The following is a 16475-nucleotide window of genomic DNA, read 5'->3' on the forward strand; positions in this document are numbered from 1 at the left end:
GACACGTGAGCGGTTGCATAGTATTTCCAGAAGTGGTATGCGCATAGTTTGCCGCGGCGCGGCTGCGGCTGCCGTACGACGTCGAATCATATCTTCCCGGGATTCCAGTTTGAATGCCGTGTTGGAAGAAAGCAGAGAGGGCCCAGCTGGAGGTGTCGTGCCATTTGATACTGTCGTAGATGCCGACGGCATGGCTGAACTTGCCAATTCCATGGCAACGCCGCCGCACTGATGCAAAGGCGGTGTTGAAAAGGAAACGGGGGAGTTTGTGTGAGGATCGGCCGCCGGCGTTGATGCGGATCTACCAGAAAAGTAGTACGGGGTCGCACTCAGTGGAGGACTCGCCAAAATTGAATGAAGACGTGACTCAAAAGGAACCGCCTTGTGATTGAGTGTGCTGTGAACCTTCACGTTGTCTATAACCACCATTTGCTGGTGTTCCTCGTCCGCCTCCCCCTGCTGCTTCGGTTTGTGTTCTGTTGCCCTGTCCGAAAATGACGGCGCTCGCGGTGACTCGATGCCCGATATCGCCGCCTGCGACAGCGGCAACGTCACGCCGGCACTGCAGGATGACTCCAAGTCCTTTGGTGACCTCTCGACATCCACGCACCAGCCAGTGCCCAAAACAGTGTCCAATACAAACGTCAATTCCTCGCGATTCTGCACCAACCGGTGCACAGTACTGAAATACAGCTTAATATCCTCCCATTGGCCCTCCGCATTGCGCCGATGCGTGACACGGTTACAACTCTTGGTGCCGTTGCTGCCACTACTACCACTACCGTTACTGACACGGCTACTGCCGCCTTCCACCCTGTCCACACCAGTGCCCGCCCCGCTGCACCCCATGGCGGTGGATGAAGAACTCACACCATTCGTTGCAGTTCCCTCCTTCTCGAGTGAGATGTTTCCCAGCGAGGCACCCGTTAAAGCAATCTCTCGTAGCACTCGGATAAGCTCTGAAACAGACTTTTCATCTTCTGGGACAAGCTCAAATGTCTCCGCAGAGGGCTGAATTCTACTCGAGCCAACATTCCCATCATGTTGGGTGCCAATATCTGAAGTAGCGTCAACAAGAACAACAGCGTCGGAAGCAGCTGACGAACCACAAGAAGAAGAGAATGGAAAACCTCTTCTCACAACCTCCGCGAATGAAGTTCCCTTTGCTAAACCTCCCTCAGTGCTGCTTGGTTCTGCGTGTTCTCTACCTTGCTTTTCCTGCTGTTGCCGATGCTGCAGCTTCATATTTCGGTACGCCTGAATTGTGGCGGCGTCTGGTGGGTTTTGCATCAACAAAGAGAGCCACTGGATGGCCAGGGATCGTGCCATGCGGAACTTTTCTAATTTGGAATTCGCATTATCCCTCAAGCCGTGGCGCCGGCTGCCATGACGCATTATGCGAGCGGGTGTCCGTCCTTCTGCCTTGCCTGGTGACTTCCACCACGAGCCCCCGGCCTCCGTATGGCACAGTGGCGACAGGTGGGGCTTCGACAATCCGTCTGAGTGGTCGCCATCCAGCAGCGCTGTCTGCTCAGAGTTGCTTGTATTGAGCGTGTCCGCCATCTCACCCCGCGGCGATGGCGTTTGGTGGTCTACGTTCTCAGCGCTCATTGTCCAAACTGCTCCGCCCCCTGTCTTTGCCTCTTCTATGATTTCCACACGTGTCAAGCGCTGACGCCTCCCAATTTTTGTTGTTGTTTTGTCTCACGTTTCTCTTCTTCGTTTTGTTTTGTTTTTAATCTCCGTTTCTTGCTTGTTTTGTCTTCTTTGCTCAAATCGTCCTTTCTTTTCCGTTATGGTTGTTGTTTCCTCGCCACCCCAAAAGACACGCAATTTTGCTCTCGCTTACTTCTGCGCCGCCGCGCTTCTACGAGCGTGCGTGTGGGCGTCACAATTTCGCGTGCAAATTACGTCGGTGGGGAGTCCGTGAGCCACGCCTCTTCGCCCACGCGTTACTCGCCAGTGGAGAGGAGAAAGGTGGCTTCGAGCGCGAGTGTTTACCCGAGCAAAGAGAAGACCACCACCGCCACCCACAACAACAGTCACAGCAGCAGGCCAAACAATCAATTAAAAAGAGCGAGGCGTCGTATTGTGGTTCCACTGCGTATGACACCCTACACGCCCACCCAATGTAAGGGTACACAAGTATGAATGAATGAATTTGCACGCCGCTGAGTGTGTCCGTGTGGGGCGTGAGCCGCTTTTCCCAACCTTTTTTTATGTGTGTACGGTGTGGCTATTTAAATCCTCTGACTGAGCGAATGTATCGCTGCGCCTCCTTCGCTCACACAGTCACTCCGCCGCAGTCCCCTTCTCTCTCCTTGTGTGTAATTATTGATCAATTTGTGTCTGCTTCTGTGTGAGTGTGTATGACGCACACTTGTGCTTTGTATTCTTCTTCCTGTCGCCGCCGTCGACCGGAGCCCCTCACTCCCTTTTTTGATGCCGCTTCCTGCTAGCCTCCTATTCCTGCCAGGAGCGGCGGTGCGAGTGGGAGGGCGAGAAACAAAAAAGGGGCAGAGAAGTGAAGTCATCCAAAAAACTTAGCAGGCACATCCTGCAATAAACAGGAGACAATCCAGTAAATGGGCATACATGGAAGAGTGCATGCATGCCCGCACACACAGACACACATCGGTCTTTAGTAATGATTTTATCTATCTTTTTTTTTCTTTTAAAATCGTCTCTTGCAACGTACCCTCAACACATCCCCCGCCCGAGCGGCAGGAGACAACAAAGTGGGGGGGGGGGGGAATTTGTGCATGCGTTTATTTTCGTGTGTCTCATGAATGTTACACGTAAAAGCCCAAACAAGCTCAGCCAACGATGCATTGCGGAGCATCCCGCGCCACACCCCGGCACCCAAATGGCGAGAAACACATGCACTCTTGTTTTTTTTTTTTTTTTGATGCACCGATTTACTGCAGCCGTCCCCGCCAACGCAGTATCCTCGTGGACACCAGAATAAGCAGCATCACGGCGGCGACAATCAGGAGGATGCACAGAGCCACCAAGCGACAACGAATTGCAAGCCTACCTCGATTTAACCGTTCTCCAATTTGCTTCAAGGCCACACCACGGAATTCATAGGGATGCTCCTTGCGGTACCGAAGCACTTCCGCTTTATGCCGCTCACCAAATCGAAAATACTCTAAGCCGTAGCAGCTCTTGGCAATGTCGTCAACGACGTCGGGGTCCAGTCTGCCGCTGCCCTCCTCGCGGCGGTAGAGCGGATATGTGTCTAGGTGGTAGTGGTAGTCGTCGTCCATGGGAATGACGATGAGAAAGTCGAAGATGCAGCCGGCCCTCATCATTGCCACAGCCAGTCGTGCAATGTTTACTGCATCGTCAAAGCCGCAGTGGGGGCGGCCCTCAAACCGCAGCCGCATCCGCCGCAGCATGGCGTCCAACTTGATCGGCGCGCCACGATTGAAGTGGTGGGCGAACGTCGTGCGAATGTCGAGGTATTCGTAGAAGATGCCGGGAAAACTGACGTGATCACGCAGGATGGAGTGCTCGTAAATGAAGTTCTTGAAGTCCCATGGGCCGTCCGCGGCAAATGCAACTTTGGCCCCAATAGGGATCGTCTCACGGTACCATCGCTCAAAGGCCTTCACCACCTCCGGAAGGCCGGGCGCGTTATCAACGTCCTCCTGCGAGATGCCGGTCAATTTTTTGCAGAATTCTGAGAGCACAGGATTGCGCCACGGCTTCACGTACGAGCGAAAAGAGCGTCGTGTGTCCACGATGCCGCGGCGCACGTCAATTAGGACCCCAGGGAACTCGATGATTTCGTGATGATAGTTGTCATTGTTGCTCTCACAGGTCGCCTCGACATCCACAACAATGATGTAGTCAAACAGCTGCCGGTCCAACGGATCCGCCTCGTCGTAGATGCTGACGTACGGCACACGGCCTAGAGACTGCCCATTTTGCGCATGCGACTTCTGCTTATTTTTACTACGCTGCGCTGCGGCCAAACGCTGCCCGTGTTGACACGCTATGCGCTCCTTATTGGCCATCCTATGCGCCATGGCCCGCTTCGTGTGGTGCGGCATCCCTCTTTTGGCACCTGCTCCAGTGCGAAAAGAAAAAACCGACATCACGTAATTAAAAAAGAAAAAAAAAAAAAAAAAAAAAAAGAAAAGCAGGAAAAATAAATAAATGAACGACGGAATAACATTAAGTAAAAACAACCAAAAAGGAAAGAATGGGTGCAGAATTGCAGTGCACTACGGCTAAAAACAGCAATGAGTCCTGCACGCACACGAACACGAACACGCTTGAAAATCCGCCTCTTCACATACGACTTATTTGGCTCCCGTCGCAATAACAAATGAGAGGGCCAAAAAAAAAACAAAAATTTACATGCGTCTCCGAGAACCGACAACTTCTTTGTTCTCATCTTCATTGCTTGCCTCAACCCGCATATCGCACACGGATGAAAAAGGCGACGCCATTTCACCCACCCGTCCTTTTTGTTTTTTTTCTTTCCTCAACTGCTTTTTTGTGCGGGTGCGCTTTCCACACATTGTGAAGAAGCCTGGTCGTCCACCGGGTTCTGATTGAAGGCCTCCCTGCATGAGAGAAAGTAGCAGTGGTTGTACAAAAGCCGTGCGGCAGACGAGACGTCCTCGCGAAACTGCTGGCAAAGCCTGCTGTTGTGCGCAATGATGTCCAAGAGGAACTTTTCTTCTTCTGGCGTCCGAAGCTCCAACTCACCGTCGGGGCACCAAATGGAAGTGTCATCGGTTGGCTGCCGCAAACGCTCCTCGCCGCGGAGTTTGCCCCTGATGATCTCAACGCAAAGACGCAGAAGAGGCAGACTTGTTTGGTACGGCAGAAGTACTCGTAGCATGTCAACCGATGGAATGTAATCGCAGAGACGACGGATGTCACTCTCGCGCGCGTGAAAATGATGCGCCCCAAGAGCAACGAGTAACGGCACAGACGAACGAGATGTGCAAAGTTGCGGCAAGTGCTCCAGCAGCACGCGGGCGGCATCCACGTAGCCGTTGCAGATGGCATAGTACAACGCCGTACATTGCGCATCGTCGCACAATTCCGCATCCGCGCCAGCCTCCAGCAGCATCCGTACAACATCCCCGGGGTCACTGTTGGGATTGTTCACAGCACATAACAACGGTGTCCATGCAAACTGCGTTGATATCGCCGGATCCGACGATGCGCTGTTCACCACCAAGGCAGACCCCCGCTCCAAAAGGGTCTTCACATAACGACTATTGTTTCGAAAACAGGCGCGGTTCAGGCCCGAGGCGGTGTTTGTCACGGCACCGCTGAATTCACCCCACTGGACATCTCCCTCTGAACTCTCCTCGAGTTGGTAGCATTTCCCACACGGCCGACGGAACAACTCTGGGAAGGCACAAAACGCGTCGTAGACGGTTTCGTACTCCGCCCCCGACAGTCCCTTTGCCACCCACGCACCGGTTTCTTGGGTGAATCGTATCGTCCGCGTCGCCAGGCCATTCTCACCATCAGCGCGTGCCTGTTTTTTCGACTGGCGTCGAAGGACGAGTGCCACAACCTCGCCTGGGATGTCCGTGAGCGTTGCCAGGCAGTCCCCCTCCTGCGCATCCGCTCGACGTGCAAACGCCTTTTTGTGATACTCCAACGAATGCTCAAGTTCAAACAGCCCAACCTGCATGACGTCCCTCATGTTGCGATCCAGAAGGAGAAAAGGACCCCACACGCTCAGAAGGCGTTTCAGGGTATAGAGGGAGACTACACCGCATTCCCTGTAGTTCACCACCTTCATAATGGCCACACGGGACCATTCCGGAAAGAACTGAAGCGCAGGGGAAAAGGTGTCTGCAAAACACGCCGGTTTCTCTTTCCCCACATATGCATTCCAAATCTTCCGTACGGAAACATCCCCCAAATACGCGCCTGAGTCAAAGTAGGTGTTTTGCTGAGACACCTCCAAGTACCAGCGCAGATGCGCCAAGTGAAAACCGACACCGCCATCGATATCCGCAAGGATACATTCCAACTCAGCAGGGAGATGCGCCCCCTCATTTAACCACGGCATCGTGTCCTCCTCCCCTCCACCCTCCAAGTACTTCTGGCCTTCGGCTCGTAATTTTGATCCACCACCCTTCGAAGTCGAGGGCGCCATTTCATCCATGTAACGCTGCAGCTCTTCCAGTGCGCAAAGCAGCAGGGAACACAATGCGCCGGAAAGGCGGTAAAACACAGGGGCTTGCTTCACGGAGCACTTGAAGGACGTAATGCCAAGAAAAAAGTTGTGCGCCTCCTTCATTTGAGGAAATACATGTGCCAGTGGAACTTTCGCCTCCGTGCAGGTGGCATCCAGACGCGAGGTGAGAGAGAGCGCAGAGCCCACCTGGGACTCTGCCACAGTCGTCAGATCCACACCACGCAAGTGATGCCTTTCCTCCATGATGGCCATCTGAAACTGACGAAATTCCTTCGCGGAAAGAGGGGCACCGTTGATCTCCTCCAGCAGCATTTCAAGTTCATGCACGGGCAGATTGGGGCCAACAGGCGTAAAGAGCTCGGAAACCTGCATGCTGTCGACATCGTTCAGCACACGCGCCAGAGCGCGTAGATCCGGTGGGATCATCGCCCGCATGACTGCAGCACGTAAGAAAACAACCCACACAAGCCTGTTTCCAAGTGTACGAGCCAAAACACCTAAAATAAATAAATAAATAAAAATAAAAAATAAAAATAAAAATAAAGAAGCAAAGCAACAAGAAGAAAAAAAAAAAAGTGAAAGTTCTTGCCATTCAAAACACAAACGGATTAATGAATAAATAGACATGTTTGAGAATATATGTATACATATATATATATAGGTGTAGGTTTATATAGATATAAAAAGGAGAATGCAAAAAAAGGAAAAAAGCACAACACCAAAGCACTACAGCTCAAATTCAACATATATATACAGACAAGCAGAAATATTCACATAAAGACCAGTGACATGTACGCCTGAGCTCTAATTCTTGCCAGAACGGCAGACAACTGGCAGCGGCCGGCGTCTTCCAACGGATTTCGTCCCTCCATGTAGCAAAATAAATTCGGGCGGTAGTTTTCTCTGCACTAGATGAACTGGTGGTAATGGTTGCCTTGACATCCATCTGTCGGGCACATACGGTTTCTTGGAGCTTCGATTTCTAACAGAACTCTCGCCCGGATAAACCAACCTCCCCGTCGCCGGCAGGTACACGGCAGTATAACCCAACTCACGCCACTTTCGGAGAAGTTCCTCCTCTTCCATCCCATTGAGGTTCGGAAAGTTCGTCTTCTCCTCCTCTGTCTGCTGCAATCCAACCCCCGCATTAATTGCGTCGGTGGGCTCCTTTTTCTGCTCCTCCGCCGCAGCCTCGTCAACATCCGTGAGGAAGAATTTCTTCCGGGATATCTCGTTTTTGTCCGCGGCAAAAGGAACAGTGCCGGCGGTGCTATTCACGTCCCTCGTGACACCGTCCATGAACGCCAGTGCGGTCCGCCTCAACTCACCTGGCAGCATCGATACAGGAATGTGTTGCATTGCATGGTTGCCAATCAGACGATCGGCCGGTGGATCGGCCGCAATTCTCTGCATGGCCTTCATGCGACGCTCGAGCGCCTTTGCAAACATCTCCTCCACGAGCTGGAGCCGTCTCAATGATCGCTGCTGACGATTCTCCGCTGCCTGCACCTTCTCCCGTCGAGCACGGCGCGCGGCCTCTGCCTGCAGCTCCCCACCCAACCCACGCATCTGCGGTGACTGAATAATTCGCAAGAACTCCTCGCCCATCAGCCCATTTTCTTCTTGTACACTCGACTCCCCTTCAATCGCGTCATCAAATAAACAATCAGGCTGCGTTGTGCCAGGAGAAACCGAATTGGGTTGATTTCCGCCGTTCTCGCCCCCCTCCACACCACCACCACCATCGGCGGCAATAACATCCTTCTGCTTGCAGTCCATTCGCGCCCCCAAAAAAGCAAGCGAGTGGAAAATGGAGGAACGTTGCGTGCCCGCGTCTGAGCCTTTGCGGGTGGGTCTATTTACTTTTCTATCACCTGCTGTAGCATCACCACTAAAATTGTCGATGCTGCCACCAGCGCCGGCGCCTTCATCACCCATACTACGAATCCCCGGCCCTGGACGCTGCCGCCCCTGCGGTCTGTTACTATTAGATTGCTTATTTCTTTGCTTGCACTCCCCCGCGGTCGCTAATTTCCCTTCCTTGGGCGTCGTGAAGGCACTTACTGCTTCCTCATCCCGCAATTTTCGCGTGCGACGCTGTAAGTCCATCTCCTTCCCTGGAAGCCCCCCATTCCGACTGTCTGTTTCCACAAATTCACTGCTGATGCCTATCGTGCCCTCGACACGGCTGACACTGGCGGAAATCTCACAATTTTGATCACGTGCTCTTCTCCCCATTGCCACCGATGCTGCTGCTTCCACGAAAATCGGCAAAATTTTCCCACAGACGCTCTCGCTGTGACTGTGAAAATAAAAACAAACAAGAGAAAGGGAAGAGGAATAAAGGCCTTCGGCTTGCAAAAAAAAGTCAAACAAAGATTCAAAAAATAAATAAATAAACGCGTCACATTTGAGTGTAACTGTTGGAAGCATTTAAACAGGAGGAAAGGGTATGGTGCGCATAAAAGATGACGGCGGCGGCCTACCAAATTGGCAACTAAAGCAGAAGAAAGGGGACGGGGTGGCAAAAGGCCTACAGGAAATGACAGAAAAAAAAAAAAGAAGTGTTTGCCTGTCCACGCATACATGCAACAAGGGAAATTTAAAAACGCAGAGCGGACCTTCAAAAAAAAAAAAAAAACCTCTTAATAACCCCTCAAGCATGACAGACATGTCCCACCCACCCAACCCTCACTTTCTCATCGCGGATTTGATCGTCTCTTGATACGATAGCGCATTTGTCCCAGAATGTATTGAATGCACTCCTCCTCCCCTTTAAGACAGTCGTGCGCCGCGTCCAATGGGCCGTAGCAGATACGGCGTACCAGGGTTGGGTTGTCCTCAGCCATCTGTACAGTGCCAAACGTCTCTGGGGCATTGGAAGCACTGAATCGCACTATCCATTTTTCACCTAAGCCACTAACCGCCAACTCCGCCGTCCGTGGTGTGTCATTAAGTACAGTAGAATCCAGTTCGCAGACTTCTCTTCCGTTCACAAAGAAACGATGCATGCGGCGTGAGGCCTCCTGTGAGAAGGGAAGCCAGATGCTCCCTTTAGCCGCCACTGCGGACGGCAATTTCCGCTCTAATGTCTCGTACCACCATTGTGGATGTCCCACACAACAGGGTTTCCCTCCGGTACGCCGCAATTCCTTCAATAGGGAATCACATTGCAATACACGATACGCAAAGCCTTGATCGCGCAGCCAACTTTGTCGCCCATAGCTCTGCTGCACCTCATGTGTATCCTGAGAAACAAGTGTGTAGAAGTAGGAGCAGGTGTTGTCCAGTGAAGGTGGCTTGGGACGCAGGATACGACCCAGTCGCTGTGCCTCTTGGCGACGCGAAGCACCTAGTCCAGAGACCTGGATGATCACGGATGCGCATGGAATATCCAACGCAACATCACCAACGCGGGATAAAATGATTGCATTAATGTCGTTGGAGTGCTGGAAGTACTGTAGAAGGTTCTCACGCTCAACCTCCGTGGTTTTCCCATCCATAAAAGGAACGTTAAGGTGTCGTGCGTAGTACTGCACCCCCTCCAAGTCATCGCAAAAAATAATGACTTTGTCTGGGGGGGAACGGTTGCGGTGGAACTCTAAAAGGGCCTGCGTGCACCAAAGCTTGTACGGATTGAAGCAGACCACGGCACGCGCGAGTGATGATGTCCCGCGGCGCGCGAATGGGTCCTCCTCCGCCTGGCTGTCCAGATACTCCCTGAAGAAAGGCAAGGGAAGCGGACACTGCACCTCAGCGCATTCAACCCGGGCAAGAAAACCAGCCCGGGTAAGCTCTAGCCAGTTGGCCTCGTACAATTTTGGCCCTACGAGGTGCCGCAAATCGCCAATCTTGTCGTCCTCCCGCAGAAGCGTCGCACTGAGACCCACCACGCACTTGTACTTGACTTTGTTGAGCACCTCCTGGAAGTGGTGGGCGAGAGCGGCGTGCACCTCGTCCAGCAGTAACAGTCCCCACGCCTGCTCTTCAACGCTCGCAAGGATGCGGCTAGTCAGCCTCGCATCTTCGCCTTGCTCCTGTTCCGGGGCAGTGGGGCGCTTCGCAACAAGCATGCTGTACGTCGTGATAAAAACATCCCCAGGCATTTGTTTTTTGTCGGAAATACACACCGTCACCTGATCCTCGGACAAATCCGTCCAGCGAAAAAACTCTCGCTGCCACTGCAGGACGGAGATAACATTTATACACATGACAATTGTCCGCTTCTTCAGAATCGTTGCTGCGCCAATACCTGTGAGCGTTTTCCCTGCCCCACACGGCAGCACAATCACCCCTTGATGGGCCTTATTGCCGCAACGAAAGCGCTCCAATGATGCTACTTGGTACGGGCGCAAACGCACGTGTTCAGCGAGCGCCAAGTCCCGCACGTCGAGTGTTCCATCCTGAACATAGTCGTAGAACAGATCCGCACGCACCCCAAGTTCCTTGAAAAGTCGTTCCCTCACATTGCGCAGTCTTCCGTCTTTTACTTGGCTTTTGTATACCACGCGAGAATACTTCCTTCCCGTACTGTTGGCGGCAGCGGTGGCACAACTCCCAACGTCATCCATCGCCGACGCAAATGACACTGACGGGGTGTCAAAAAGTCTGCGGAGCGTCTTTGCCCTGCCGCTCTCCACTACACTTTTCTCCTCCACGCCGCGGTCCACGTCCGAGAGCACCCACCGCATCACGCCATGAAGGGAGACTGGCACCAAAAACTCTTGAAGGCGGCTAACAAGAAACTCCATTTGCTGCCGGTCTTGGCTCACAAGGAAGTACACAAGCCTCCCCTCATCCTCATGATGTATCTGTCCTTGAGAATGATGTTGGGGCTGTTGCCGTTGGAAAGACCGCAGTTGTGGCTGAAGAACAATGCGGACACGCGACGATCTCTCCTCCTCCAAGAGCATCTGCTCAAGATCGGGTGGCAACGGACGGAGTGCATCAGGGAAGCACAAGGCATGAGATATAAGCGGCTCCGGCTGAATTGTCACGCCCTTCACAAGTGAAAAAAAACGGCGACTTGGCGCTGCCGTCTCCTCCGTCGCCTCCTGCTTCACTAGAGAGACTCGTTCGCCATTCTCCTTTTTCGCCCTTTTCGGTCCAAGTCCATCTTCATCCTCCTCTTGTTTCTGCTGCTTTTTTCCCTGTGACTCCTCTGACTCGTGGGTTGTCCCCATCGCCACGTCCTCCCCGTTCTCCAACTGCCGCTCGAGTGCCGAAAGCTTCGCCAAGTCCACCGGCAACCGATGCTGCTCGTCCAGACGGAAATACCGGATGAAGTTCCGTATCATCGCCGTCGAGTACGTCCCCTCAGCACTCGCGGCGGAAAGTGACGAGGGAGAAATGACGTACTCGCTCATGCGCAGCGTGCGGCTCACGGGCTCGCAGCATGACGTGAGAAAGTCCACAAGGTGCGGGTACGCCGGGTGGGTGTTGTTCACAAAGAGACTCCCGTTTGCTCCCACAATCATATCGCTCCCGCCCTGAGAGTCCAATTGGGCGTCCTTGAAGTGCCCCCTCCGGCCCCGACAGGAGGAGAACAAAACAACAACAAGGAGGAAAAGGCAAAGATGCACGACGGACAGACAAGTGGGGCGCTCACCAGCCAACCGCAAAGAAACAAAAATACAAGAAAAAAAAAAAAAAAAAAAAAGAAGACTCACTCACGAAAGGCGAGAGAGCATGCACAGGCGCACTCCCGTCAGAGTACTTTCCAAGAAAATTTCATTTGGAAAGCAAGACACACAAGAAAAAATAATTAAAAAAAAAAAAATTTGGGACTTCCACCAGCTGTTGCTTGCAGGAAACAAAATGCGTAAAAAAGAAAAAAAGAAAAAGGAATCAAAAGCGGATGCTAATGACCAACAAAACAGCTGGCGTGACAAGAAGAGAACAAAAATATCACCGCACTTCAAAAAAACAGTCAATAAAGAAAAAAAAAAGTAAGGAAAAAGCATAATAATAATAATAATAATAATAATAATCACTTGTCACTTCAATACATCTGAGAAGTCGCCTGCTTGTTTTTTTTTCTGTTTGTTTGTTTGTTTGTGTTTTAAGAAGACGTTTTCCTCGTTCTTTTAATACATTTTCATTATTTTCATCACTCTACATCGCAGAGAGCCTCTCCCTCTCTTTTTTTTTTTTTTTCTTCTTTTTCTCTCCCTCCCGGGTTCAGCCCATTCGTCTCCAACTCCCCCTTCTTTGCTTCAGCTCGCTGCAGTCGTACGTGAGCTCGCCGTGCACCTCACACACACCCACACACACCCCACACGCTTTCAAATTTCCTGCTTACATATTCTTATTCCTCTCCTCTTTCGTTTGGGTGCACGTGCATTTACTTTGCGCTCCGCAGCCACCCGTCGTGATTTTTTTTTTTTTCGTTTTGTTTTGTTTTTTGTTTTTTTTGTTTTTTTTCATTCTCTTCTTCCTTTCGGTTTTCCGCCTTCCTCCTGCGGGCCACGCACGCCCACAGCCGGCTCACAGCCGCAGCCACGACAAGAAAAGAGCACAGAACTCATTGAACGACATCAAATCCTCATCCTCGTTGCCCTCCTCCTTCCGGCGACGGACGCTGTACGGCACAATGCGCTCAAACAACCGGTCAATGTCCTTATCGCCACAAGGCGCACCGTAATTGGAGAAGCCGGATTTCATCATCTCACGCATCAGAGAACGCTCCACGCCACCGCGTCGATTCACATCAAACGCATCGTACAGCTCCTCAAGCATCTCGTTCGATACTCCAACCACTCCAATGAAGTCGAAGGATATGCGGGTCGACGGCGGAAGAAAAACAGATGCACCGGCATCTGCTGAGCTGCACGTCGTTGATGCCGAGCTGTCGGCGTCAACAAACGCCACAAGGCGGTTCACAGCGCTAACGGCTGACGAGGGTCTTGATGCCGAGCCTGTCGAGCAGCCACAGTTGCTGATGAGCTGCCCCATCAGCTCGGTCCTACAGGGACCGTTTGTGGCGTTTACAACTTCCGTCGGCATGGCGGTGGTGACGCGCTGGATATAACCTCCGTTCTTTGTTTTTTCTTTCTCTTTTTGGTTGTTGTTCTCTTTTGTGTTTGTTTGTCTTTTTTTGCGATTGTTGCCTTCGTTGACTTATTTTATTATTTATTATTTTTTTTTTCCTTTTTGCCCTTCTGACTGCCGTGTCCGATGGGCCGCAAAACAACGACTTGTAACTCCCCTCCTAACAGACACACACGTGCACCCAAGAAAAAGCGCGGGGGCCGGGGGGGAAACAAAAAGAAGGAGATGAAGGAAGGCCGGATGCAAGGAAAAAAAAAAAAAAAAAAAGAAGGACTTCCCGCGTGAGAAGGGCAGTGACGCCCCGACGATGTCCACAACGACCGCATCGGAAAATGCAGAAGAGAAGAAAATTAGGAAAAAAAAAAAAAAAAAAGGAAAACAGTGTTTAGAAATCGGCCCGCACCAAAAAAAAAAATGTATCTATCCATACGGATATATATATATATATATATATATATGTATAGAGAGAGAGAGAGAGAGTGATAGATAAATAGATAGATAGACAGACTCACAATTTACGTTTTCCTTACTTTTTTTCTTTTCTTTTTTTTTTTTTTTTTTTTGTCTGATTTCCTTCTTTTTTTTCTTTTTCTTTTTTTCCCTTCAAGCGCGCGTACACACCACACCCTCCACCGGCGGGCAACGTGGTAATAATTAATTGTTTGGCATGTAGATGCCGTTGCAGTCATCCTTAGAAGCATAAGCGACATGCGTCGTTTCACAGCGGCTCAAAAAATCTACGCATGACAAAAAAACGAAAGGCCTGAAGAAGAAGGCCCTGCTCATTCGCTTTTCGGGATTCCACCAGACGCTCATACAGTGTGGGTGGCGGGGGCGGCCGAGTGCGGGATCGTGACGATCCCATCTGTTGTGCTTTCCCCTTTTTTTTCGTTAGGGCGGCGGCGGCAACAGGCGCCAAAATCCGGCTGACCTCCGTCGTCGGGTTTGTTGAGTCTCCCGTGGCGTCGTCCCTCCTCGCAGACGATTCGGCCGGCGGGTCAGCGTCATCCTCCACAAGCTCCAAGGCCCCGTCATCCTCCGCCAGGTCCTTTCCCTCGCAAAAAGCTGTCGTGCTGCCTTTTGTGTTCCCCCCACCACCTCCTGGGGGTGAAGGGATGTCCTCCATTTGTCCCTCATTCTCATTTATGTTTTTTGTTTTTGCTTTCTCTTCTTCCTTTTCGCCCTCCGTGCGGTGTTTCTGCCGTGCCGGCTCAAGACGCTCCTCACCCCAAACGGTTTGCCGTCCAAAGTTCTCGTCGTCCCTCTTGGGGCATTCGTCAACCCAATGGTTGCCCTTCTCCCCACAGCGGTGACACACGTAGAAGCGAGGAACGGTCTTTGCATCACGATATCTGTCACGGATAAGCTGCACCTTCTGGCCTCGTGTCAGGGTACCGTTTGGGCCAAGAGGAATAATCCGCTTTGGACGGCCGTGGGCTGAAGGGTTTGGCGCTGCCATCGCGGGATTTTCATTTACAGTAATCCCCTCTTCATGTGGGTTTTTAATGGAAACCGGTGGAACATTCATCTCCGTGTTCTCCTCCTTCTCTCCACTTTCCTCGTCGTTCTGCTGCTGCTGCTGTTGTTGTTGTTGTTGTTGCTCTTTTTGTCCCTGGTGTCCTTCAACTGCTTTATTTGTTGCGGCATTTGCGGGCCGTCGTAGTGCATCCGAATCAATATATGTCTCCTCTGTTCGGGGATTTTTCTTCACCAAGACGCCATGCTGGCGCAGCCACCGCCGACGTTCGTCCGGAATGATAACTCCCCTGGATGCCTTGTAAAATAGTTCCTCTACCTTCGATTTCACCGCATCTTGTGTGGGAAAACGCTGCCTTCGTTGTGACAGATACGCTCCAACGTCCGCAAGATTGGGTGCATCCGGACGATTGTGAAGCGTCTCCATATGCATCTCCATCTTCCACTCCTTGCCCTTTAGACAGGTAAAGCGGCAGCCTGGCATGGTACACCAGACATGGTCCATCATATGCCCGTCGTATCGCTCTTGGGAAAAAAACCCTTTCTGGCAGGCATCGCAGTAAAAATTGCATTCCTCACGATCTACGGGTACCACCTGGGTTGCCAACCCGGGAAGTCCATTGAGAGGGTTTGCCGGTAAGTCACGCCAAGAACGCAGCTCACGGTTCTTTTTTTCTCCGCGCGCGTTTGTATCCGGAAATGATGGCGGAAGAAACATGCGAATGCATATATGCCTCCTGTTCTCCTCCACGCCATGATTTCCACGAGAATGGGAGCGATGATCATGCGGTGGATCTTGATGTCGCCCAGTGCTGGGCGCCACGTGTGGGGCGGGCGGAGCCAAGTTTTGCGTTACGGGTCGAGGGCAACTCTGACAAAAATGCGGTTGCTGGTTTTGGCTGCCCACTTGTCCCGCACCATCGGGGATGGCGTGCCCCGGGGCAACATACCGGCGTTGTCGCTGGGCCGACTCTTCCGAGGGGCATAAGAGATCCGACGAAATCATTCGGGTCGAGTCGCCCGTGACGCGCACAGCGGGGCCCGGAGAAGCATCCCACCTTCTTGTCATCCCGCCCACGCCCACGAATAAATTCAATCAAACACACGCAGAGAAAAAAAGAACCAAATAAATAAAAAACAGGAAACAAAATCGAGTGCCGCTCGTCCACGAATTGAAAGTCGCCGGTGGCCAAAACGGGTAAAAAGGACCCCCGTCACCACAGACGAACGGGGCAAAGCGCCAATTCAGATGGGGGTGTCGTTGTGTCCTCGCCGCAACAGAAACACTCAGTCGTGCTCGCACTGCTGCTACTGAAAGAAGAAAAGGCAGAAGAGAAAAAAAAACAAAAAAAGAGTGGTTCCAACAGTACACACGCAGAAACACAAACACGCATCCCTCCGCACCCAACAGAAAGAAATTCTCCTGTTCTTCCTCCGTTCCTTTATTCCCGCGGTCGATGCGTGCCTTCGACTGGTAGAATGAATGTGACGCACACAAAAAAAAAGATCCCCTGACAATCCCCCCGGCCGTCTCAGCGTGCTACGCCAGGGCCAATTGCCCCATCTTGTCGGGAGAAACAGTTCTAACGCCATGAAGCCTAGTGACACGTCATACCGTCATGCGAGCCCTCAAATATGTTCGGGCAAACAAATATATATAAAAAACAAAGAAAATACGGTAACAATGCGCCCCTTGCAGCAGGCACGCAGTTCAAAAGGCCAAAAACCCCAAGGCGCACACGCGGGAGACGTCGTACGGGACGCCCAC

General features: G+C 51.8%; 7 protein-coding genes across 7 annotated transcripts, besides 17 other annotated features; all 7 read right to left on the bottom strand.

Annotated features, from left to right (window-relative positions):
* Window positions 1-1611, bottom strand: Tc00.1047053510149.9 (hypothetical protein, conserved; the record flags this gene model as incomplete). The annotated part of the gene is made up of 1 exon (XM_808824.1): window positions 1-1611. A coding segment is annotated over one exon (1611 nt), but the record flags the coding sequence as incomplete, so codon positions are not given.
* Window positions 1-16475: part of a sequence feature (heterozygous, Esmeraldo-like haplotype) that runs on past the window's edge.
* Window positions 1687-1769: a sequence feature (T-rich).
* Window positions 2919-4103, bottom strand: Tc00.1047053510149.20 (hypothetical protein, conserved; the record flags this gene model as incomplete). Its single annotated transcript, XM_808810.1, has 1 exon — window positions 2919-4103. The coding sequence occupies one exon, from the start codon at window positions 4101-4103 to the stop codon at window positions 2919-2921; it is 1185 nt and encodes a 394-aa protein (XP_813903.1).
* Window positions 4113-4147: a microsatellite.
* Tc00.1047053510149.30 (hypothetical protein, conserved) lies at window positions 4496-6808 on the bottom strand (the record flags this gene model as incomplete). Its single annotated transcript, XM_808811.1, has 1 exon — window positions 4496-6808. One exon carries the CDS (start codon window positions 6806-6808, stop codon window positions 4496-4498), a length of 2313 nt encoding a protein of 770 aa, XP_813904.1.
* Window positions 6681-6725: a microsatellite.
* Window positions 6817-6863: a microsatellite.
* On the bottom strand, window positions 6986-8614 carry Tc00.1047053510149.40 (hypothetical protein, conserved; the record flags this gene model as incomplete). Its single annotated transcript, XM_808812.1, has 1 exon — window positions 6986-8614. One exon carries the CDS (start codon window positions 8612-8614, stop codon window positions 6986-6988), a length of 1629 nt encoding a protein of 542 aa, XP_813905.1.
* Window positions 8881-11658, bottom strand: Tc00.1047053510149.50 (DNA repair helicase and transcription factor protein, putative; the record flags this gene model as incomplete). The annotated part of the gene is made up of 1 exon (XM_808813.1): window positions 8881-11658. One exon carries the CDS (start codon window positions 11656-11658, stop codon window positions 8881-8883), a length of 2778 nt encoding a protein of 925 aa, XP_813906.1.
* Window positions 11801-11843: a microsatellite.
* Window positions 11937-11963: a sequence feature (AT_rich).
* Window positions 12143-12171: a microsatellite.
* Window positions 12205-12239: a microsatellite.
* Window positions 12556-12604: a microsatellite.
* Window positions 12668-13186, bottom strand: Tc00.1047053510149.60 (hypothetical protein, conserved; the record flags this gene model as incomplete). Its single annotated transcript, XM_808814.1, has 1 exon — window positions 12668-13186. One exon carries the CDS (start codon window positions 13184-13186, stop codon window positions 12668-12670), a length of 519 nt encoding a protein of 172 aa, XP_813907.1.
* Window positions 13218-13335: a sequence feature (T-rich).
* Window positions 13447-13504: a sequence feature (GA-rich).
* Window positions 13568-13610: a sequence feature (A-rich).
* Window positions 13664-13694: a microsatellite.
* Window positions 13713-13738: a microsatellite.
* Window positions 13762-13830: a sequence feature (T-rich).
* Tc00.1047053510149.70 (hypothetical protein, conserved) lies at window positions 13950-15776 on the bottom strand (the record flags this gene model as incomplete). The annotated part of the gene is made up of 1 exon (XM_808815.1): window positions 13950-15776. One exon carries the CDS (start codon window positions 15774-15776, stop codon window positions 13950-13952), a length of 1827 nt encoding a protein of 608 aa, XP_813908.1.
* Window positions 14800-14841: a microsatellite.

The sequence above is a fragment of the Trypanosoma cruzi genome, genomic scaffold (genome assembly GCF_000209065.1).
Source record: "Trypanosoma cruzi strain CL Brener 1047053516649 genomic scaffold, whole genome shotgun sequence".
Lineage (NCBI taxonomy): Eukaryota > Euglenozoa > Kinetoplastea > Trypanosomatida > Trypanosomatidae > Trypanosoma > Trypanosoma cruzi.